This window comes from Brachyhypopomus gauderio, chromosome 2 (genome assembly GCF_052324685.1).
Source record: "Brachyhypopomus gauderio isolate BG-103 chromosome 2, BGAUD_0.2, whole genome shotgun sequence".
NCBI classification, from domain to species: Eukaryota; Metazoa; Chordata; class Actinopteri; order Gymnotiformes; family Hypopomidae; genus Brachyhypopomus; species Brachyhypopomus gauderio.
Window position 1 is genome coordinate 35,070,344 of NC_135212.1, and position 24,543 is coordinate 35,094,886.

The window sequence follows — 24,543 nt, forward strand, 5'->3', positions numbered from 1 at the left end:
GGTGGGCTCGGTGTCTCCCAGCACTCTGAATGTCTGGATGTCTGCTCTACAGTGGTTTATATAGCAGCTTTGTAGTGAAGGCCTGTCTGTAAATGTGGGTGTGAATTGAGCAGAAGAGGTGTGGTTATGTGTTCAGTGTTAATCATAATTAAGATCTCAAAGTTTTCTGATGTCTATAGTGCATACAGTATGTGCAATTTCAAAACATTTTATACATTATCTTTTCAATTTAGTAGATTAAAAATTGAACCTTTTGAGTTAATTTTCTTGTCCATTTGCTGTGCAATAGTATGACAATGTCTTTCATGAAAGTGATATGTCAAATCTTTTAAACAAATCAATTGTTTCAGGAAATCTGTCTCTGGAGACTGACGTCTGCTGAGTGGATTGTGCCATAAATGAAAACGTCTACAGCTGCACACTGTAAAAACGAAAAAGTTGAGAAAACTTACTGGCAGTTACTGCACTCGATTTTTGAATTTTGATCCCAACTCAAAGTCTTATGTTTTTAAGAAATTCACTCACAGTTGAGCCAACTTATTATTTCTTGTTCCAGTTATTTATTTTTCACAGGTATATAAACTTCAGATTTTAAGTATTGCCTACAAATAATTCCAAATGATTCAAGTTATGCTAACTTATTATATCTTGTTCAGATAATTTATCTTGCCCATGTATATGAAACTCAAAATGTAAGTTTTACATACCAAGAGTTCCACATTTTTTTAAGTTGTGCCAACTTATTGTAGCTTGGTGTGGGAGAAAAAGGCCACAGACAAGTCCATTCTTATCAAGAACAGAGGTTTTATTCTCACCTCGCAAGAAAATTGGCACTCACAGGCACAATCAGATCAAACTCAAGGCCTCAAATAGCTTTGCCTTGCACATGAAACACAGGGGGAGGTCATGAAGACAGCAACGTTACACATACATGGAGGGGGAACTCAGATAATGCACATGTACATAAAAAATGGACCAGGGTGACTTAACTAATAACACAATTAATAATCATTGATAACACTATACAGACATAAACACCACATAATACACATAACAGGGCCGGAGCCGCAAGGACTCATGGGTAATGACGTCATCCTCTGGCACCCCCCATTGGCCCGACGCTACAATATCTTGTTCAGATAATGTATATTTCCATACCTGTCAAGTATCCCGTTTTGGCCGGGAAAGTCCCATATTTACCGCTCTGTCCCGACGTCATCCCGTATTTTTATTTTCCCGTATTTTTCCTGTATTTTCAGTTTTCAATGTTTATTTTTTTTAAAGCATTCATGTGCCGCTCCAAACAGAATTCTGTCACTAGCCTCGCGAGAACTACCACCCAGACTACTGCAGGTGGCAGTTCTCGCGAGGCTAGTGACAGAATTCTGTTTGGCCCGGCACATGAATGCTCTAAAAAAATAACAATTGAAAACTCACGGGTTTAGTCACATTTGTAGTTCAAAACATATTTGGGGTGTTTTTTCTTCACTTTTTGCCACTCCAAAGATGTTTTCGTCTCTCCTACAGCCTCGATTGCAGCTATATGCAAATAACCGATTATGCAAATTAGGTGATGACGTCACATACGGGAAATGTCTCGTATTTTTAAATACAAAACTTGACAGGTGTGTATTTCACATGTACATAAATCTCTAAATTCAATACTAAGAATAGCTAACTGAAGTTGGGTCATATAAGACAAATGACAAAACACATTTGGACGTTAATATTCAGTTCAGAGTAGCGTAGGTCGCTGCTTGCCGCAGGTGAAATCCATTTCAAGATGTCCGGAGTCAAATTCTGGCAGAAATCGCAAACCCCACACTGTTCTCAACTAAGGAGTCAAATTGAGCATGCGCAGAGGAGTTGGCCTGGCCTTAACTAGGGTTCAACTACAATTTGTATATTTTGACAATGCAGGTTGTAAGGTCAGATCAACTTTTAACAAGAAACTCAATAAAGTAAGCCGATCCAATTAATTTGTTATAGTTTATGGTGCAATTAATTATTTTTGGATCAGCTAAACTAAAAATCATAGTAAGGCGAGCAATTTTAAGTTCTGTTTTTTACAGTGCAGAGAAAAGGGTGGTGTCACCTATAGCTTCACCCTCTGCCCCTGTCTTGTGTCGTTTGCCCTAGTCCCACCTTGTTTTTTGGTTTCCTTGGTTTCCCTTTTGTCTATCATGCCCCTGTACCTTGTGTCCCTGCCGTAGTGATTATCATGTTCAGCTGTGTCTTGTTTCATTCCTTGTTTAGTCTGTGTTATAATTTCCATGTGTCTCCTCACAGAGCTGGTAGTCAAGCTCGGCTCACACCAAGACATTTTTTAGGGGGGGGCTACGACCCAGAACACTGCACCCTCAGGACCCAACAGGCCGTCCCCATCAGTCATGTGGGTAGGATTAGGAGCCTGAGGGCAAGCTAAACGGCCGCAGCACCCCCTGATGGCGTCTCCTCGGCTGCAGCACCTCCCGATGACGTTGTCTCCTTGGCTCCAGCGCCTCCCGACAATGCCGTCTCCTCAGCTCCAGCGCCTTCCAACGACGCCGCAACTCTCTGCTAGTCTCTATGGCGACACTTGCACGGCTGAGCCACCTGTTCCTGCAACCCAGAACGGGTCTTTCTCTTTTTCCTGTGACCCGGAAGGTGTCTTCTTCTCCTGTTCCCACAACCCACCAGCTGCCTGTTCCTTTCCCCGCGGCCTGCCAGCGGCCTATTCACGTGCTGAGGCCTGCCTGAGGCCCGTCTGGGACCCGTTCTAGTTTCCTACGCTGGTCTGGGACCTACAGAGACTCTGCATTGCTCTGCCTACCTGTAGGCCTGACTCTAATCTGTGCCTGTGTTCCTATTGTTGCCCTGTTCTGTTCCTGGTTTTCTGTTGATCCCTGTCTCTGTTCATGTGTCTGTATACTCATTCATGTGTCTGTATCTGTGATGCTGTGATAATGTGATACTGTGAGACTGTGACACTGTGATAAGTTAAATGTGAATTTAACTAATGTGAGACATTAACTAATAATGTTTACTTAGGCCTTCTCTTTTTATGCAACAACAAGGAAGCAAAACACAATATTCTGTGTGTCACCACCATCAAATCATTGTATTACTATATATCAATCAATCAATCAATCAAAGTTTATTTGTATAGCGCTTTTCACAACACATGTCACAAAGCGCTTTACAGGATTTAAAAGGTTAACAATACTATGGGTCCAGAACCCTAATGAGCAAGCCAAAGGCGACAGTGGCGAGGAAAAACTCCCTATGATGGTGGGGAATAGGAAGAAACCTCGGGAGAACCAAGACTCAAAAGGGAACCCATCCTCCATTGGGCGGCCCGTTAACACACAAATTACACAAAGTACAGACAAATACACAAGTCACACACAAATCACACAATCAGACTAAGTAAAGGTAAAAATGAAAGTTCTGGGTTATGATATTGTCACTGTAAATGTCTGTTGATGAACGCCAGGCTTTCATTCCGTGTCGGAGCAGCCATGCTGGTATTGTAGGCTCCAACTGCAATGTTACTCTCTAGGTGAACCTCGGAGAAAAGATACAAGATGTAGTAAATATGTAACAGATTAATCAAATGCCAAACTAAACAGATGAGTCTTTAGTCGAGTTTTAAACATTGAGACTGTGTCTGAGTCCTGAATAAAGGCAGGAAGATTATTCCACAATTGTGGAGCTTTAAAAGAAAAGGCTCTTCCACCTGCTGTGATCTTTTTGATCCTAGGAACAGTTAATAACCCTGTGTCCTGTGAACGAAGTGAACGCGCTGGGTTATATTGTTCAATAAGTTCACTAAGATAGTCTGGAGCTAAGCCATGCAGCGTTTTATATGTTAATAAAAATATTTTATAGTCAATACGGAATCTAATTGGCAGCCAGTGTAATGACGATAGTACGGGACTAATGTGATCAAACTTTTTAGTTTTTGTTAAAACTCGTGCTGCTGCGTTCTGAACCAGCTGGAGTTTGTTTATCGATTTACCAGAGCATCCAGCTAGAAGACTATTGCAATAATCTAAACGACAGGACATGAATGCATGGATTAGTTTTTCTGCATCACTAATATTTAATATGTTTCTAATTTTGGCAATGTTGCGCAAGTGAAACAACGCTACCCTAGTTATTGTAACATTTGGTCTATCCGGTCCGGGGTCGTAACGGGAAGGCAGAGTCCGTACGGTACCTGAGGGCTAGGCAGGAGACGGGGTCGAGGGAACAGGCAGAGGTCGGTACACAGGAGAAACAGCAGAGTATGATAACGCTCGGTATGCAACATAGTTGTCAATACTTCGCGACGAGGTGTTGTGATGACGGTGTATATGAATGCCTGGAATGTGGGTGTGGTGATGAGGAACAGCTGAGTCCTTAATGGCTATCAGGTGACATTCCTGACATTACCCCCCCTCAACGGAGCGTCTCCTGACACTCCACGACGCAAAGGCGGACGGCCGCGGCCCCGGGGGGCAGAAAAATGTGGATGGGCAGCGTGGAAGTTGGCGATGAGCGAGGGACAGAGTACGTCCCGCACAGCCACCCAGGTCCTCTCCTCAGGACCGAAGCCCTCCCAATCGACGAGGTATTGGAGACCACCACGCAGACGTCGGGACTCCAGCAGCTCCCTGACGATATACGCCGGCCGAACGTCGATGTCCAGCGGCTCCGGGGGACGGGCAGGAACAGATGAGACAGACGTGGGGCTGTAATGGACAGGCTTAAGGAGAGACACATGAAAGGTGGGATTAATGCGATAATGAGGGGGCAATTGCAGCTTGTAGGTTACGGCGTTAACCCTCTTCAGCACTTTAAACGGTCCGTAAACGGTCACGTAACGTTGACTGAGTTTATGGCAGGGCTGACACAGGTTGAGATTCTTAGTGGAGAGCCATACTCGCTGACCAGGGTGATAGATCAGGGCTGGGAAACGACGGCGATCAGCATTCATACGGCGGGTATGGAGGGCATGTCTCAACTGAACGTGAGCTTGTTCCCAGGTACGAGCACTGCGCGTCAGCCACTCGTCTAGAGTGGGGATATCAGAGGGCGTCTTATCCCATGGGAAAAACGGGGGTTGATAGCCGTAGACAATTTGGAAAGGAGTGAGTTTGGTTGAGGAGTGTATTATGGAGTTACGTGCATACTCAGCCCAGGGGAGATATTTATGCCAGTCTCTCTGAGATGCGCAGTACTGGCGTAGAAACCGACCCAGTTCTTGGTTGTACCGCTCCACCTCACCATTGGACTGGGGATGATATCCTGACGTCAGGCTGGCTGTCACGCCGAGCAGTTTGCAGAACTGGGTCCAGACGCGTGAGGTGGAACTGAACCCCTCGATTGGACAGGATGTCTTCTGGGAGCTCATAGATCCGGAAGACGTAGTGGAAGATGTCCGATGCTGTTTCCATGGCTGTGGGTAACTTGGGGCGAGGAATCAGACGGCACATTTTCGAAAACCTGTCCACTACAACAAAGATTACGGTATTGCCTCCTGAGACAGGCAGATCAGTGACAAAGTCGACAGCTATGTGTGACCATGGCCGACGTGGGATAGGCAATGGGAGGAGTTTACCATGTGTGGTTGTAGCAGGTCGAGGGTGGTGTGCAGTAGTTGCTCAAAGATATAGCAGTAGATTGATAGATAGATGGACCAGTGAAATCCCTGTGTATGTACTGCCAGGAGATCAATGCCCAATCCCATGGGTGTAGAGACACAGACTGTGGTACATTTCTGATGTTCTGGCATGAAAAACATGGCTTGGCTTTCTCCTCTATGTCCCTGTCTGTCCCAGGCCACTAAAAATACCTCCTTACTATCTCCTTCATCCACACCATATGAGTAACCAGAATGCAAGTTCTTGCAAGTCCAAGTAGGGTTGTCAATGTGGTTCTAAATGTGGTACTAATTCACTTATGAAAGGACTGGATCAGTTTTTGTGACCTTTCACACCAGTGCTGATTGTACTTTTGTACACAATGTGTTCCCAAAACATCTCGTTCGGTCTGCGCATGTTTGCTTTCCACCTTGGTCAAGGGACATAAGGTGAACGCAATCGGGTTTTTCTGACCTGATGAAATAATGTTTTAATTAATGATAGCCCCCAATCCATATAGAGAAGTATTGCAAGCTAGCTGTATTGGCAACTTTGGGACAAAGTTACTCAAGTAATTACTCTTACTCAAGCAATGTTGCAGAGTAACTGTTGTAGTGGTTTCCATTTTGTAGCCAAATCTTTAATGAATCACCCATAGTAATTTAGGAGATCTAACACCAAGTGAAGCTGACTGACCTTTTGTGGGATGGGAGCATGTCACAATACAGCCCTGGACCCCTCCTTTTGGGTGTGTATTGATGTTGTCTGTATCTATATATATTCTTCTGTGATTTGTCTGTTTATGTGTTCACCTGTCTCGTTAGTCCAATGTGTTACACATGGTACTTGTTATGTGTTCAGTATATATTGTGTGCGTTAGTCTTGTCCCAGGTTCATCTTTGTGAGTCAAACGTCCTGGGTGTTAAGTGTTTGCTATGTTAGTAGCCATTATTCATATAAATAAACCTTAGTGTTTAACGCAACTCGTCTCTGCATCCTGCAAGCTTCGCAACATTAAAGAACACCTACAATGGCCTTCACCTTCAAAAGTGCTTATGAAGCCCCTTGGTATCAATGACAAGTCCAAAGTACTCCACATATTCTCTGAAAAATCTCTGACAATTCTCAGTCTTTAATACACTGAAGTGTGGTGTTAAGATTGCTTAGGTGCACCACCTTAGTTTTTCCAGATGTCAACCAAGTAACACCAGGCAAGCCACACAGGATTTGGTCCTTTCCCTTGTGTAAAAGTGCAGGTGCAGACATAACCCCAAAAAGCAGACTACTACATCTGAGAATTCCCTTAAAGGCCACAATTGTGTGCAGCTCGTTACAATTCCAACCAAGCCTTCAAAAAAGGTCATCAAGATGAGGTAGGGGCTATTCTTACACCAACAGTACTGGATTCAGTGTGACCTTGAAATCACCACAAATTCTGATGGATCCATCCTTTTTCAGAACAGGAACAATGGGAATTGCCCAGTTGCTGACACTTACTGACTCCAGAACATAGACCTTAATAACATACATTATAAAACCTATGCTTACTGGTTTGGTGCTTGCTCAGGTTTGATGTTGAGTTTGACAGTAATACTCTTCACAGTGTCTTGCTCAGCATTACAAACTTCATAGTATCAATTAAAAATTTCATTTACATTTACGGCATTTAGCAGACACTCTTATCCAGAGCGACTTACAAAAGTGCTATGTAGTTGCTTGGAATCTCCAAGGTAGTATAGATAGTCCTGAACACAAGGTACTCTAAGCTGGACCACTAGACAAAAATCATATGATACCTAACAATTATACCTGAATATACACATCACCTGAGGAAAAAGACAGTAAGCAATTCCTATAACCCAACTATGCACAATACCTGAGAAAAAGACAGTAAGCAATACCTGTAACAAACACCTGAGGAAAGAGACGATAAGGCACAATAGACAAAGCATAATTATGCAAAGTGCACTTGAAAGAGGTGGGTCTTCAGTCGGCGTCTGAAGACAGCAAGTGACTCCGATGTTCGGACACACAAGGGAAGTTCATTCCACCACCTTGGAGCCAGGACAGAGAAAAGTCTGGATGCTTGTCTCCCATGTGTCCTGGATGATGGAGGGTCAAGACGAGACATACTTGAGGCGCGGAGGGCTCTAGGTATGCTTCTGGGTTTTACCATGGCCATCAAGTAAGGAGGAGCTGGACCATTCTTTGTTTTGTAGGCCAGCACCAGGGTTTTATATTTGAAGCGGGCAGCTACCAGAAGCCAGTGGAGGGAGCACAGCAAGGGAGTGACATGACTGAACTTGGGAAGGTTGAAGACCAGCTGAGCTGCAGTGTTCTGGATCAGTTGCAGGGGTTTGATGGCATGCATAGGAAGACCACCCAGTAGGGAGTTGCAGTAGTCCAGTCTTGAGATGACAAGGGACTGGACAAGGACCTGAGTGGCCTCCCTAGAGAGAAATGGCCGAATCCTCCGAATGTTGTGAAGGGCGAATCTGCACGATCGTGTTGTGTTAGCAACGTGGGCCGTGAAGGAGACAACTACACCAAGGCTACGCGCTTCCATGGATGGAATGATCACGGTTTTCTCGAATGAGATAAAAAGATCATGATGAGGACTGTCTCTTGCAGGGATGTACAGCATCTCTGTCTTGCTTGGGTTAAGCTTTAGGTGGTGAGCTGCCATCCAAGAGGCAATGTCTTTTAGACATGCAGAGATTTGAGCTGAAACCTGTGTGTCAGAAGGTGGGAAGGCAAAGAAGAGCTGGGTGTCATCTGCATAACAGTGATAAGAGAAGCCATGTGCAGAAATTGTCTCACCCAGTGAGCGGGTATAAAGGGAAAAAAGAAGTGGACCCAGCACTGAGCCTAGTGGAACACCAGTGGAGAGTTTGCATGGCGTGGATGTTGATCCTCCCCATGTTACTTGGTAGGAACGACCCTCCAGGTAGGATGCAAACCACGTCCATGCATTGCTAGTGATACCAAGGCCTGAAAGGATGGACAGGAGGATCTCGTGATTGACTGTGTCAAAGGCCGCCGAAAGGTCGAGCAGAATCAGAACTGATGATAGTCCAGTTGCTCTAGCCGCATGGAGTTTCTCAGTTACTGCAATGAGTGCAGTTTCCGTAGAATGTGCCAGCTTGAAGCCAGATTGGTTGGGGTCCTGAAGCTGGTTCTGTGAGAGAAAAGAGGATAACTGGTTGTGTACAGCCCGTTCAAGGATCTTAGAGAGGAATGAACAATGAATTGGAACAGGCAACACAACAGTTTTATTCCACACTCAGCAATACCTTAGACAGTGTAGCTCCAATTAAAACAAAATTAATTAGGGAGAAAAAGCTTGCACCATGGTATGACGAACACACTCGTCTTCTAAAACAGGCAGCTCGAGCAGCGGAGCGAAAATGGAAATCCACCTCACTTGAAGTGTTTAGAATCACATGGAAAGACGCCATAGTCAAATATAAACATGCCCCAATAAAAGCTAGAGCCACATACTATTCGACACTAATAGAAAACAACAAGAATAACCCTAGATTTCTCTTCGCGATGGTATCTAAACTAACAAGAAATATCAACGACACTAGTTCTAACAGCACTTACACACACTAGCGATGAATTTTTTAACTTTTTCAATAATAAAATTGATAATATCCGACTACAGTCATAATACATCGCAGCCTAACCTCCAATCCAACCCCAGTAGTTTAGTTATTAGTAACTATGCATCCAAAAATATTACTGAGCTAAATAACTTCGATCCTATATCGCAAAAAGAGCTCACAACACTGATTAATTCGTCTAAGCCTACATCATGTATATTTGACCCAGTTCCAACCCGTCTATTTAAAGACCTACTCCCAGCCATTGCAGGGCCCTTACTTAATATGATTAACTCCTCCCTTAACCTAGGTTACATGCCCAAACAATTAAAATGCGCCGTAATTAGACCCTTGATTAAAAAACAGAATCTCGATCCGCAGATTCTAGCTAACTATAGACCCATTTCTAATCTCCCATTTATCTCTAAAATTTTAGAAAAAGCTGTTTCCAATCAGTTAAACCACTATCTCCAATCAAATAGTATCCATGAAAAGTTCCAATCAGGATTTAGACCAAACCACAGCACTGAAACAGCTTTACTCAGGGTAGTGAATGATCTACTACTACTAATATCGGCCGATAATGAGCTTGTCTCGTTCCTTATACTGTTAGATCTTAGTGCAGCTTTTGATACTGTAGACCACAACATTTTGCTGGATAGACTAGAAAACACGGTAGGTATTAAAGGAGTCGCACTCTCCTGGTTTAGATCATATTTAACTGACCGCTTCCAATGTGTAAGTGTTAATAATAAAACCTCTAAATCTGTGCAGGTTAAATATGGTGTCCCACAAGGGACAGTCCTAGGACCACTTCTATTCACACTGTACATGTTACCCTTAGGCGAGATTATGCATAAGCATGACATCAGTTTCCATTCCTACGCAGACGACACTCAGCTATATTTATCGGCAAAACCCGATGATTTAGGCGCAAACAGTAAGATTGAGAAATGTGTAGAAGAGATAAAACATTGGATGGCGTGTAACTTTCTAATAATTTTAATAATAGTTGGGTCTAGGGCTGCAAGAGACAAGATACATAATGTAGCATTAAGGAGGAGCTGGACCATTCTTTGTTTTGTAGGCCAGCACCAGGGTTTTATATTTGAAGCGGGCAGCTACCGGAAGCCAGTGGAGGGAGCACAGCAAGGGAGTGACATGACTGAACTTGAGAAGGTTGAAGACCAGCTGAGCTGCAGTGTTCTGGATCAGTTGCAGGGGTTTGATGGCATGCATAGGAAGACCACCCAGTAGGGAGTTGCAGTAGTCCAGTCTTGAGATGACAAGGGACTGGACAAGGACCTGAGTGGCCTCCCTAGAGAGAAATGGCCGAATCCTCCGAATGTTGTGAAGGGCGAATCTGCACGATCGTGTTGTGTTAGCAACGTGGGCCGTGAAGGAGACAACTACACCAAGGCTACGCGCTTCCATGGATGGAATGATCACGGTTTTCTCGAATGAGATAAAAAGATCATGATGAGGACTGTCTCTTGCAGGGATGTACAGCATCTCTGTCTTGCTTGGGTTAAGCTTTAGGTGGTGAGCTGCCATCCAAGAGGCAATGTCTTTTAGACATGCAGAGATTTGAGCTGAAACCTGTGTGTCAGAAGGTGGGAAGGCAAAGAAGAGCTGGGTGTCATCTGCATAACAGTGATAAGAGAAGCCATGTGCAGAAATTGTCTCACCCAGTGAGCGGGTATAAAGGGAAAAAAGAAGTGGACCCAGCACTGAGCCTAGTGGAACACCAGTGGAGAGTTTGCATGGCGTGGATGTTGATCCTCCCCATGTTACTTGGTAGGAACGACCCTCCAGGTAGGATGCAAACCACGTCCATGCATTGCTAGTGATACCAAGGCCTGAAAGGATGGACAGGAGGATCTCGTGATTGACTGTGTCAAAGGCCGCCGAAAGGTCGAGCAGAATCAGAACTGATGATAGTCCAGTTGCTCTAGCCGCATGGAGTTTCTCAGTTACTGCAATGAGTGCAGTTTCCGTAGAATGTGCCAGCTTGAAGCCAGATTGGTTGGGGTCCTGAAGCTGGTTCTGTGAGAGAAAAGAGGATAACTGGTTGTGTACAGCCCGTTCAAGGATCTTAGAGAGGAATGAACAATGAATTGGAACAGGCAACACAACAGTTTTATTCCACACTCAGCAATACCTTAGACAGTGTAGCTCCAATTAAAACAAAATTAATTAGGGAGAAAAAGCTTGCACCATGGTATGACGAACACACTCGTCTTCTAAAACAGGCAGCTCGAGCAGCGGAGCGAAAATGGAAATCCACCTCACTTGAAGTGTTTAGAATCACATGGAAAGACGCCATAGTCAAATATAAACATGCCCCAATAAAAGCTAGAGCCACATACTATTCGACACTAATAGAAAACAACAAGAATAACCCTAGATTTCTCTTCGCGATGGTATCTAAACTAACAAGAAATATCAACGACACTAGTTCTAACAGCACTTACACACACTAGCGATGAATTTTTTAACTTTTTCAATAATAAAATTGATAATATCCGACTACAGTCATAATACATCGCAGCCTAACCTCCAATCCAACCCCAGTAGTTTAGTTATTAGTAACTATGCATCCAAAAATATTACTGAGCTAAATAACTTCGATCCTATATCGCAAAAAGAGCTCACAACACTGATTAATTCGTCTAAGCCTACATCATGTATATTTGACCCAGTTCCAACCCGTCTATTTAAAGACCTACTCCCAGCCATTGCAGGGCCCTTACTTAATATGATTAACTCCTCCCTTAACCTAGGTTACATGCCCAAACAATTAAAATGCGCCGTAATTAGACCCTTGATTAAAAAACAGAATCTCGATCCGCAGATTCTAGCTAACTATAGACCCATTTCTAATCTCCCATTTATCTCTAAAATTTTAGAAAAAGCTGTTTCCAATCAGTTAAACCACTATCTCCAATCAAATAGTATCCATGAAAAGTTCCAATCAGGATTTAGACCAAACCACAGCACTGAAACAGCTTTACTCAGGGTAGTGAATGATCTACTACTACTAATATCGGCCGATAATGAGCTTGTCTCGTTCCTTATACTGTTAGATCTTAGTGCAGCTTTTGATACTGTAGACCACAACATTTTGCTGGATAGACTAGAAAACACGGTAGGTATTAAAGGAGTCGCACTCTCCTGGTTTAGATCATATTTAACTGACCGCTTCCAATGTGTAAGTGTTAATAATAAAACCTCTAAATCTGTGCAGGTTAAATATGGTGTCCCACAAGGGACAGTCCTAGGACCACTTCTATTCACACTGTACATGTTACCCTTAGGCGAGATTATGCATAAGCATGACATCAGTTTCCATTCCTACGCAGACGACACTCAGCTATATTTATCGGCAAAACCCGATGATTTAGGCGCAAACAGTAAGATTGAGAAATGTGTAGAAGAGATAAAACATTGGATGGCGTGTAACTTTCTAATAATTTTAATAATAGTTGGGTCTAGGGCTGCAAGAGACAAGATACATAATGTAGCATTGAATCTACATTCTTTTACTATAACCCCCAGCGCAGAGGTAAAGAACTTGGGCATCACAATAGACCCAGATCTCTCGTTCGATACACATATTAATAATATAACTAGGGTAGCATTCTTTCACTTGCGCAACATTGCCAAAATTAGAAACATATTAAATATTAGTGATGCAGAAAAACTAATCCATGCATTCATATCCTCTCGTTTAGATTATTGCAACAGTCTCCTAGCTGGATGTTCTGGTAAATCGATAAACAAACTCCAGCTGGTTCAGAACGCAGCAGCACGAGTTTAAACAAAAACTAAAAAGTTTGATCACATTAGTCCCATACTATCGTCATTACACTGGCTGCCAATTAGATTCCGTATTGACTATAAAATACTTTTATTAACATATAAAACGCTGCATGGCTTAGCTCCAGACTATCTTAGTGAACTTATTGAACAATATAACCCAGCGCGTTCACTTCGCTCGCAAGACGCAGGGTTATTAACTGTTCCTAGGATCAAAAAGATCACAGCAGGTGGAAGAGCCTTTTCTTTTAAAGCTCCACAATTGTGGAATAATCTTCCTGCCTCTATTTGGGACTCAGACACAGTCTCAATGTTTAAAACTCGATTAAAGACTCATCTGTTTAGTTTGGCCTTTGATTAATCTGTTACATAGTTACTACATCTCGTATCTTTTCTCTGAGGTTCACCTAGAGAGTAACATTGCAATCGGAGCCTACAATACCAGCATCGCTGCTCCGACATGGAATGAAAGCCTGGCGTTCATCAACAGACATTTACAGTGACAATATCAAAACCCAGAACTTTCATTTTTACCTTTACTTAGTCTGATTGTGTGATTTGTGTGTGACTTGTGTATTTGTCTGTATTTTGTGTAATTTGTGTGTTAACGGGCCGCCCAATGGAGGATGGGTTCCCTTTTGAGTCTTGGTTCTCCCGAGGTTTCTTCCTAATCCCCACCATCATAGGGAGTTTTTCCTCGCCACTGTCGCCTTTGGCTTGCTCATTAGGGTTGTGTTGTGAAAAGCGCTATACAAATAAACTTTGATTTGATTTGAATGAGAGAAGAAATACCAGTCTGTAGTTGCTGATGTTGGTGGGGTCAAGGTTGGGTTTCTTTAGGATTAGCACCACCCTAGCCGCCTTGAATGATGATGGCACAATTTCTGAAGATAAGGAGTTGTTGATGGTCGAGATGAAAGGGAGGAGTTAGTGGGAGATTGTCTGGAGGAGTGTGGATGGGATGGGGTCCAGAGGGCATGTGGTGGGGCTGCTGGATGTCAGCAGCTGAAGCTTCCTACATCGCCTCTCGACAATCCTCAGTTCTCGTCGGTTGTTACGTAGGGTGTCGGAGAGCCAAGGAGCAAGTGGGGAGGATCTTGTGGGTTTGGAAGAGAGGGGACATAAGAGGTCAATAGATGAAGAGAGGGAGGCCAATAAAGTGTCAGTGGCAGTGTCTGTGGAGAGACAAGAGAAAGAGTCATGGGACAGGGGGGCTGTGGTGATAGTAGAGGCAAGTACTGATGGAGAGATGGAATGAAGGTTACAACGGATGGTGGTAGTGCCTGTAGCAGTAAGGGTGTGACGGTGGGGAGGAAGAGATAAGGAAAAAGATACAAGGTGATGATCTGAACAGTGGAGAGGAGTTACTGCAATGTCCATCACACTAATAGACACTAATAGAAAACAACAAAAATAACCCTAGATTTCTCTTCGCGACTGTATCAAAACTAACAAGAAATATCAATTACACTAGTTCTAATACGGCACTTACACACACTAGCAGAGATGCTCACAAGTCATTTTTTGCAAGTCCAAGTCAAGTCTCAAGTCTTTGACCTCAAGTCCAAGTCAAGAATGCTGAAAGCAACTTTCCTATTTCGTATATTTGGACTGAACTGAACACATTTAACTGCCAGATATGCCAGAAGTAGCACATCTGTGTTTTTACTTTGACATGTTGTACATTTTGCACATTGTTAAAAAAACTGCAAATTTCATACACAAATCTGATCTCCTGCGTGCTTAAGATGTACTTGATATGAAAAGTATAACATTTACAGATTTTGGTTGCAAATGAATGCTTTTCTTAAATATACATTGTCATAGTCTATGGACCCCCTAAAATAGCTTTGGCCACCCTCTGGCCACCCCAAGGATAAAAGTCTAGCTCCGCCACTGACTGTAGTCGCAAATCACTGTATAGTTGTAATGGTCTGTTATGACACTTCTGATGTATAATAGCTTAAACTGGTAAATGAAGAAATACAATTTTTAAAAGTGCGCATGCACACACAAATGTTTTCCAGATAAATTTTGTATCCGTATTTTTCTCCAAAAAGTATTTTTCTTACAAAACTGACATTTTTCTGGATACAATATACTTTTCTTTCAGTTGAACATCTGCTATATTTTGTTCTAAAAGATAAAGGAGGGCTGTGAAATAAAAAAATCACATATATATGAAAGGTCTGCATATAAAGAAAATAGCAACCAAATTAGTGATTATAAAATAAAAATTAAAAACAGAATTTAAATTTTACAATAATAATGATTCTGACATAAAAAGCCCTGCAGCAACAACTATTTGTCTCCTAATGAACTGGATCTATTTGAACACAATCTATTTGAACTTTTTATGCAACTAACGCATTACATTTTTAAAAGATCAGGATTGACAGGGTACTTGCACCTAGCCTGGCTCGGTGAGGGCGCATTATGAGGCCTCCATGACTGAACACCCTCTCTACTGATGCACTGTTGGCAAGTCAATACCAATATTGCAATATTGCTAATAACCTTTCAGGCAGCGACTAACCTTTCCGGGTGGGTTTTCAGGTGGCGAATAAAATTAGATGTGGTGGAACCAGCGTCCAGTATTTTTATGCCACACACGCTGCAGTTTGCTGCTCTTCTATTTGCTACTTGTACTTGTTTTGTACCCAAAACTTATTATGAATGGTGGTACAGAAGCGAGCGTCCTCACCAGCGCCGCCATGATCACGATGTTTTGCGGCGAGCGCAGGGCCAGGTACGCGTGTGCGGAGTCGCGCGCAACGGTCACTTGCGAAATACTTGACGCGTCGCGACCGGCGCGAGGGTCCGCGCTCCGAGAATGTTACGTCAGCGGGAAGTAAAAAGCATACAGACAGGCGGAGGAATGGTTGTCAAATGAAACACAAAAGAACATTACAAATAAAAGATTGTTCACGAGTCTCAAATCACGAGTCCAAGTCGAGTCGCAAGTCTTTTGAATGCAAGTCTAAGTCGAGTCTGAAGTCACTGTATATGCGACTTAAGTGCGACTCGAGTCCGAGTCCCAAACTCGAGTCCCCATCTCTGCACACTAGTGATGAATTTTTAAACTTTTTAGTAATAAAATAGATATTATCCGAATACAGAGTCATAATACATCACAGCCTAACCTCCAATCCAATCTCAGTAGTATAGGTATTACTAACTACGCATCCGAAAATATTACTGAGCTAAATGGCTTCGATCCTATATCACAAAAAGATTATCTCCAATCAAATAGTATCCATGAAAAGTTCCAATCAGGATTTAGACCGAACCACAGCACTGAAACAGCTTTACTCAGGGTAGTGAATGATTTACTAATATCATCCGATAATGGGCTCATTTCGTTCCTTATACTTTTAGATCTTAGCGCAGCTTTTTAATACTATTGTGCTGGATCGACTAGAAAACACGGTAGGTATTAAAGGAGTCACACTCTCCTGGTTTAGATCATATCTGACCGACCGCTTCCAATGTGTAAGTGTTAATAATAAAACATTTAAATCTGTGCAGGTTAAATATGGTGTCCCACAAGGTAGAGGTCTGCACTCCCGCGGTAATCCCGCGGGACCCGACAGAATATCTTGCGGCGCGGGACAGAATTTAATTGTTATTGGCGGGAGCGGGAGTTGAATCAGTCCAGGCGATGCGGGAGCGGGACCACATATACATGTAAAAAAATCCCGCAAATTAATAGTCTAGAAAATTATAATAATAACAACGCAATGATTTCCATGCATAAGGAACAGGACGAAAACAACTAATCATTCAGTAAGTAAGCAATAAACTAATTCAAAATATTGGCTAAGCAACTGATCACGTGAACATGAAGTGTGCGTCATTTTGTCATTTTGATACAGAAATGGCAGAGACTGTAGACCAGGGGTCGGCAACTTTTGAGACATGGAGTGCCAACTTTAACATGTCCAGTCAATGAGTGTGCCACTATGGCGGCGAGTTTAAATTGTTGACCGAGGAGGGGGGGAGGTGTAAATCGACACAAAGTATTATATCGCGATCAATCGCCAAGTTTAAACGCCTCAGCCGTTTGCGCGAGGTGTGCGTGCGGAGTCGCGCGCTACGGTCACTCGCGAAAGTATAATCCATTAATATAATAATTTATATTAAAATATATATTTTTGCTGATGCTGGTCCAGCGTGTCGCGTGCCAGTGACTATGCCTCGGTGTGCCAATGGTGGCACGCGTGCCATAGGTTGCCGACCCCTGCTGTAGACGGTCAACCAGTTTCAGCTGTGGAAAATTCTATTAAAACAGGCGAATACACCACAATTAAGCCAACTACAGGAAAGTCTGATGTATGGAAGTCATATTCCATTGTAATTAATGGAGATGGAAATCGGCTTGTTGTGATACATGTCAGAAAATGTTGGTGTACGTCACCTAACGGGATGTGTTTGGACTGTGATAAGAAATGGGACAGCGCGATCAATCGCTATATTGCTGTTTTAATAAATACATAAGAAAATTTCAAGTACTAAATCTAATTAATTCAATTCATATTAGGATTGCGGGCGGGTGCGGGATTTAAACAAGCGATTTTTGGGCCGGTGTGGGCGGGAGCGGGATTAAAACAAGCAGGTGCGGGCGGGAGCGGGATTAAAACAAGCGATTTTTTGGCGGGAGCGGGTCTAAAACAAGCGGGAGCGGGCGGGAGCGGGATTAAAAAAGCAGTCCCGCGCAGACCTCTACCACAAGGGACAGTCCTAGGACCACTTCTATTTACACTTTACATGTTACCCTTAGGCGAGATTATGCATAAGCACGACATCAATTTCCACTCCTATGCAGACAACACCCAACTATATTTATCGGCTAAACCCGATGATTTAGGTGTAAACAGTAAAATCGAGAAGTGTGTAGAAGAGATAAAACATTGGATGGCGTGTAACTTTCTAGCACTAAATCCAGATAAAAGCTAATAAAAAGAGCTAGTAATAGTTGGGTCTAGGGTGAAGGAGTGCTCGGATTTGTTCCAGTGGGGGATGCAGGATCTGGTGCTCCTCCATAAAACCATGGGGGGCAACAAATGTTACCTCAAGAGGTTCCCATAGCAATGGGATAAAACTGACCATTTGTATTTTAGTTATATCAGTGTGTTTGTGTGGCATGTTTAGTCTCATTTTGCAGCTTGTGTGCTGGGAGAGATTATGCTAACAGGGTAAGAGTTCTATCACTCACTGAGAACACTGGAACACACTCTGTATGCAAATGTACTCTGCTGTCTTTACCAGCAACCTGATTCCCATTGGTTAACTTGGTTTTTGTGACTGCTGTCCCTTTGAGATGCTGGGGGGATATAAAAGGTGACGTTTGTGGGTACAGGGGTCTCTTGCTCTTGGCTCTTCTCTCTTGTTTGGCTTGTTGCTTCCTCTGGGGTCTTGCTGTCTCTCTCATCCTTTCTGGGTTCTTCTCCGTGAGGCAGCCTGCACCGGTTAGTATCTGTTTCCATTAGGTATTATTGTTACTTTAATCTAGTATGGTTATGTTATTGTTTTATATTTTGTTGGTTATTGAATAAATGTGGTTAATTGTGTAGCCTTTAGGTCTTCCTTGATTATAGCTATACTGGGCCAGATGAGCCAGAACACAGCAGCGTGAGTTTTAATGAAAACTAAAAAAATTGATCACATTAGTCCTGTACTATCGTCATTACATTGGCTGCCAGTTAGATTCGGTATTGACTATAAAATACTTTTATTAACATATAAAACACTGCATGGCTTAGCCCCAGAGTATCTTAGTGAACTTATTGATCATTACAACCCAGCACGTTCACAGGACGCAAGGTTATTAACTGTTCCTAGGTTCAAAAAGATCATAGCAGGTGGAATAGCCTTTTCTTTTAAAGCTCCACAACTGTGGAATAATCTTCCTGCCTTTATTCGGGACTCAGACACAGTCTCAATGTTTAAAACTTGACTAAAGACCTATCTGTTTGGTTTGGCCTTTGAATAATCTGTTACATATTTACCACATCACATATCTTTCTTCTCCGAGGTTCACCTGGGGAGTAACAATGCAGTTGGAGCCTACAATACAAGTGTCATCGCTCCGACACAGAATGAAAACCTGGCGTTCATCACAAGACATTTACATTGACAATATCAACACCCAGAACTTTCATTCTAGTTACCTTATACTTGATTGTGTGATTTGTTTGTAACTTGTGTATTCATCTGTAAAATTTCTTTTTGTGTAATTTGTGTGTTAACGGGCCGCCCAATGGAGGATGGGTTCCCTTTTGAGTCTTGATCTTCCCAAGGTTTCTTCCTATTCCCCACCATCTAGGGAGTTTTTCCTTGCCACTGTCGCCTTTGGCTTGCTCATTAGGGATTTGGACCCATAGTATTGTTAACCTTGTAAATCCTGTAAAGCGCTTTGTGACAACATGTGTTGTGAAAAGCGCTATACAAATATATTTGATTTGATTTAAGCAGCAGTCAATATGTGGTCCCGCCTCCTCAGATATTCACACTTTCTAACCCGAAACTAAGGCAGCTGATTTCACTAATGACAACAATAGATACCAAGTAGACTACAGACTAGCAGAATCAAGCTGAAAGTAATGTAATCCAAGGCCTACCGTAAAACCAGAAGACAATCCCAAGAAAAACACAGCACAACTAATTCCAATCAGAAATGCCACTTATTTAAGCAGCAGTCAATATGTGGTCCCGCCTCCTCAGTTATTCACACTTCCTAACCCGAAACTAAGGCAACTGATCAGAGAGGCTCTTCCTTTCTAGGAGGGGTGCAATCCAGTAGCCTTTTGAAACATGATGTGATGTGATTTCAAGATGTCCATGAAAGTAAAAAAATGTAGTTACACAATTTATTACTATGCATACATACTAGTTGTACATATTACTGGGTTTGATAGACAAATGCATAAAAATATTTTATTATTTTTCAATCATTTGTCTTTGCCCATTACATGCTGTTTAGTGTTGTTCTCAGGTTTCAATAAAATGTAACCAGCACAACAGCGCTGAAACAGAAAGCTAAAATAACAAATATTTTACACACAATCACTGTAACCCAGTACACACCAGAAAGCCATGTCTGATACCACACTGCAGACTAGAATGATTTTGGAATGCTGGTACTGTGTTTCTGTAAGGGAATGAGGGGGGGGGGGGGGGGGGGGTCCATGAGCCCTAAATAAATTTGCTTGCTTGCTTGCTTGCTAATAAAGAATTCATACGTACATATCAGCATTTGTACCAGTGTACAGCTAAAGATGATGATCCTCTGCTGAACAGGCCCAAACCATTTCATCACATTGTTTCTAGGCCACGTGACTGTGAAGGCTACCTCGACTGATATATATTCTATAAATGTAAACATAATGAAATATTATATATGTTATAAAAATATATAAAATACATTTTTAATAGATATGGGAGTGAATCATTGAGATGAATGGGTGGAAAAGACTTTAGAAAAATAAATTGAAACTAAAACTTCCTTCTGTAGCTTGCAGATGCAAACATAAAACTGGTTTTAACTGAGACTGGTTTTACAATGTACTGGGTGCCTGCCCACAGTTGATATAATATTAGGGTTAGGTGATGCTAGAGCTTCATGATACATGTGCTACCTGAGTGAGGGTCTCAGAGAGCCTTTGAGGGAACTTTACCCATAAGATGTTTCTTGGTATTCTTCATTGGTCTAAAAACAATTATAAAACATTTTGGAGCAAAAATACAAATAATCAAACCAAAGCTTGAGGCCAAAATAGCAAATATCTCCACAGCTACAGTGAATTTTCCAGGAGAGCTGACATAAGCTGGAATAAAGGTGAGCCAGACTGCACAGAATATGAGCATGCTGAATGTGATGAATTTGGCTTCATTAAAGTTATCAGGCAGCTTGCGTGCTAGAAAAGCCAATATAAAGCATAAGAGAGCCAGGAGTCCTATATAACCTAAAACAGCCCAGAAACCTATGCTTGATCCCAAATGACATTCAAGAATAATCTTGTCTTTGTAGTGCTTTAGGTTTTTAAAAGGGAAAGGAGGAGATACTTTTAACCAAATCACACAAATAATGGCCTGTTTGAGAGTGAAGGTAAGAACACTGAGTCTCTGCTGTGGAGGCCCAAACCATTTCATGACATTACTTCCTGGAAGTGTAGCCCTGAAGGCCATTAACACCACTATGGTTTTACCCAGAACACAGGAGATGCAGAGGACGAAGATGATCCCAAACGCTGTGTGGCGCAGCATACAGGACCACTCAGAGGGCCGACCAATGAAAGTAAGTGAACAGAGGAAACACAGAGTCAGAGAGAAGAGCAGCAGGAAGCTCAGCTCTGAGTTGTTGGCTCTTACGATGGGAGACGTCCTGTTTTTGTAGAAGACAGCACCTACACACATAGACATGAAGGCCCCAGTGACGGAGAACACTGTCAGTATAATGCTCAAACTGTCATTCCAGGACAGGAACTCAACAGGTTTGGGGAGGCAGCTGTCTTGTTTGGTGTTGGGCCAGAGCTCGGGAGGGCAGCGCACACAGTCCAGAGAATCTATGATGTTATAAAAGCAGATCCACATATCAGAAACAATCCTCTAATAAGGCATCACATTGCAAAACACTGTACAGTCCCCCAAGGGTATCATCCAACCAGAATGTGACTGCCTTCCATAAGTGTATGACTGTAATTTCAGTGGTGGAACCACACAAATTATGTCGAGTTTCCTGTTGTCTTGGCTGCTCTCAAAGCCTCTGTTAACCTCAACTTACTCATTATGCATGTTCCCCAAATCTACTTTCTGTGATTTTCAGCAGCAACAGCATTTTCATAGCAAAGAATTTAACTTAAGTACATACAAATATATTAAGGCAGATGATGTGCTGCATTGGATTACTTTGTTGGTTTACAAAGATTAGTATAATATATATATATGTCTTTATATAAATTAAAAGGTTGTGTTCTGCTCTGCATTGACGACTCTGCATCTTTATTCTTTTAACTGAGATCCAATGCAAAACATAAGGCTAGTAAAGCTTTCATTATAGCTGATGCTCTGATATAAAACCTGTCACATTGCTGATCTCTCCCTCTGCACACGGTATACAGTCATAACAGCAGACAGGCCTTCCCTTCTGTACAGCCTTCCTGGTGCCTGGAAGACAGCTCTCACTGCACACAGACACTGGAACCTGAGAAAGACATTAAAGAAAGACATAAATGCAGTTTTATTATAATGACATCACACATACTGGGTGCACAGATTAGTGTTTGATCTATTCTAACTTACATGAGAAAATTAATGACAAGATCAAGACTTTATAAATTAAAAAAGGGAAGGAGAAACACTGGTCTTCAGACATGGACCTGAATAAGAACAAAGTGTGATATACAGTACCTCAGTCTGTCCTCCAACCCAGCTGATAGCACTGCTCATGCTGAACTCCTGTCCTCTCGGTTTGGATGAGTCATAGTAGCCCACTGGCACAAAGTCTAAAGCACCATCTTTCTTAAATTGCCAGTTTATGAGCTCATAGACAGCTACAGGGTCTCCGTTGGAATCAAATTTAACCTGATAACCATTCTTTGTGGTGAAGTTCACTTTCTTGAGTTGGTTGAGAATCTGTTATAATAGATATAACTTAATCAAAATGTCACTCCAGGCAGAAAGTCTTCATGTAACCGACTACTAATTCTTGATTACATTAATAAAATATTTTGTTCTATTTGAATATTTCTATATATACTGAACACACAAAAACACACGCATACGTACACGCGCATACACACACACATGCCTACATATATGCATATAAATTAAGCTGTTAAAAGTTTTAATTATGCAGAGTTATACCTGCCATTGTGTGAACCTAGTAGTTTTGTCGCATTGCCTCTCATTACAAATCACACCATGAATAGCATGGGCTATGGCATATGTGGCTTTGTATACCAAATTAGTGTTCCGCAGCTGAGACGTCTCTGTATACGGATTCTGTAGAGCGCGAATGTCTTCGCTACCGTCACATTCCCGCAAATACTCTGAGGGGCCTTTTCGCCCTTTCAGGCTACAGCTGAATGAGCGCTCCCAAAATTCTGTTATAATGGGAGATTTTAAGGCTTGCGCTGGGGAGAGGTCTAATAGAAACTCACGAAGACCTGGGATAACTGACCGGGGGACCCCAAAACCTAAAGCACCGGCACAAATGTTAAACCGTACAATGTCTGGATGTATGATCCACGCCTCGCTGGCTATCCATTGAAGCGGAGGCAGAGGCTTTCGTACCAGTTCTTCCAAGAGAAACTTCATGTCGGCTGCTGTTATAAACGCTACTATTACACGGGCCGTTGATCTACGGATGACGTTTGCCACTTTCTCCAGTTTACTACGCGGTTGTGTCCTGAAATAGGCCTCGGAGTACTCCACACAGATACCCTCCTCTAGCGCAGCCTGTAGAAACGCTGCCATCCCGTAGTTTCCGTAGTCCGTGTCGCTGCGCACTGCCCCAATCCATGTCCAGCCATAAAACTTCACCATTCGCGCCAGTGCGGCGGCTTGGTGTTGGTCACTAGGTACCGTCCTGAAGAAGGCAGGAAACTCACGCTTATCGCTTAGGCATGCGCAGGTTGCAGAATGACTCACCTGTAATTCAGTGAGTGTTGGAAAAATAGAAAGTAACCTTGAATATCCTGGTGTAGCTATACCACATTTATAAAGCATTTCTCTACACGTCTTACATGTATTTTTATCTGTGGCATTTCAATAATATTTTTTGAAATGTAATGTAGTCTACTAATGATATTCACCTGTGGAATTCCAAAAAGCCCGAGCGTTCTGGCCATGGCAATTGACGGAGTGGAGGAAGATTCTCCTACGATAGCAGGTACAGCTGCAGCTGCAGAATTTAAACAGGCATCGGTGTCATTGAACATGGGGTCCAAGCCATTTGCAAACTGAAATGCGACTTTGATTGACATCGGCACTGCAGAGCACGAGTCGTATATCTGGTAGCCTAACGTGATCCCCGGCAGTAGATCTGTTGTGTTGTTTATCTCGTTGATGGTAAATTCCAATGCCCGTGCGAAGCGCAACTGCCTGAATTCCATGCTAAAACAAAAGACAAAACTATGAATACGTCAGGCAAACACAGCTTGTAATGTCTTTACAATAAGTAGTACAAGACTTGAAAAAGTAACAGCTTAACAATTTCATTTCTCATTTCTCTTTGTAATTGTAAATAAATGACAAATCAATTCCACCCTCACAGACCTCCCAGCGCACTGTGGTAGTTCTGGGATCGTGGTGTAGGTGGTCTGCTCTGATCTCATGTAGTAGTGAATAGAGAAAATCCCTCCAATTATAAAATCTCCATCCATAGACAAAATAGGTATCTGAGGCTCAGCCCACAGGCTACAGCTGACTGTGTTTTCTTTACTTCCTGCAGGACTGAACACAGTCATCCACAACACTGATACAAATGGCACCAGACTTGAATTGATCTGCAT

At 42.5% G+C, this 24,543-nt stretch overlaps 1 protein-coding gene across 1 annotated transcript; it reads right to left on the minus strand.

The window, feature by feature from the left end:
* Positions 1-20,680: 20,680 nt before the first annotated feature.
* Positions 20,681-24,543, minus strand: LOC143508875 (extracellular calcium-sensing receptor-like). The gene is made up of 6 exons (XM_076997477.1): positions 24,308-24,543; positions 23,845-24,145; positions 22,895-23,680; positions 22,439-22,663; positions 22,109-22,232; positions 20,681-21,594 (listed from the first exon to the last, which is right to left on the minus strand). The coding sequence occupies exons 1-6, from the start codon at positions 24,541-24,543 to the stop codon at positions 20,681-20,683; spliced, it is 2,586 nt and encodes an 861-aa protein (XP_076853592.1).

Excerpts from the sequence above, each read along its gene's own strand:
- LOC143508875 (XM_076997477.1), bottom strand. The coding sequence starts at position 24,543 with ATGCAGATCAATTCAAGTCTGGTGCCATTTGTATCAGTGTTGTGGATG. Across the intron at positions 24,146-24,307 it reads CTACCACAGTGCGCTGGGAG|CATGGAATTCAGGCAGTTGC; the intron begins GTCTGTGAGGGT and ends CTTTTGTTTTAG. Across the intron at positions 22,233-22,438 it reads GGGTTGGAGGACAGACTGAG|GTTCCAGTGTCTGTGTGCAG; the intron begins GTACTGTATATC and ends TGTCTTTCTCAG.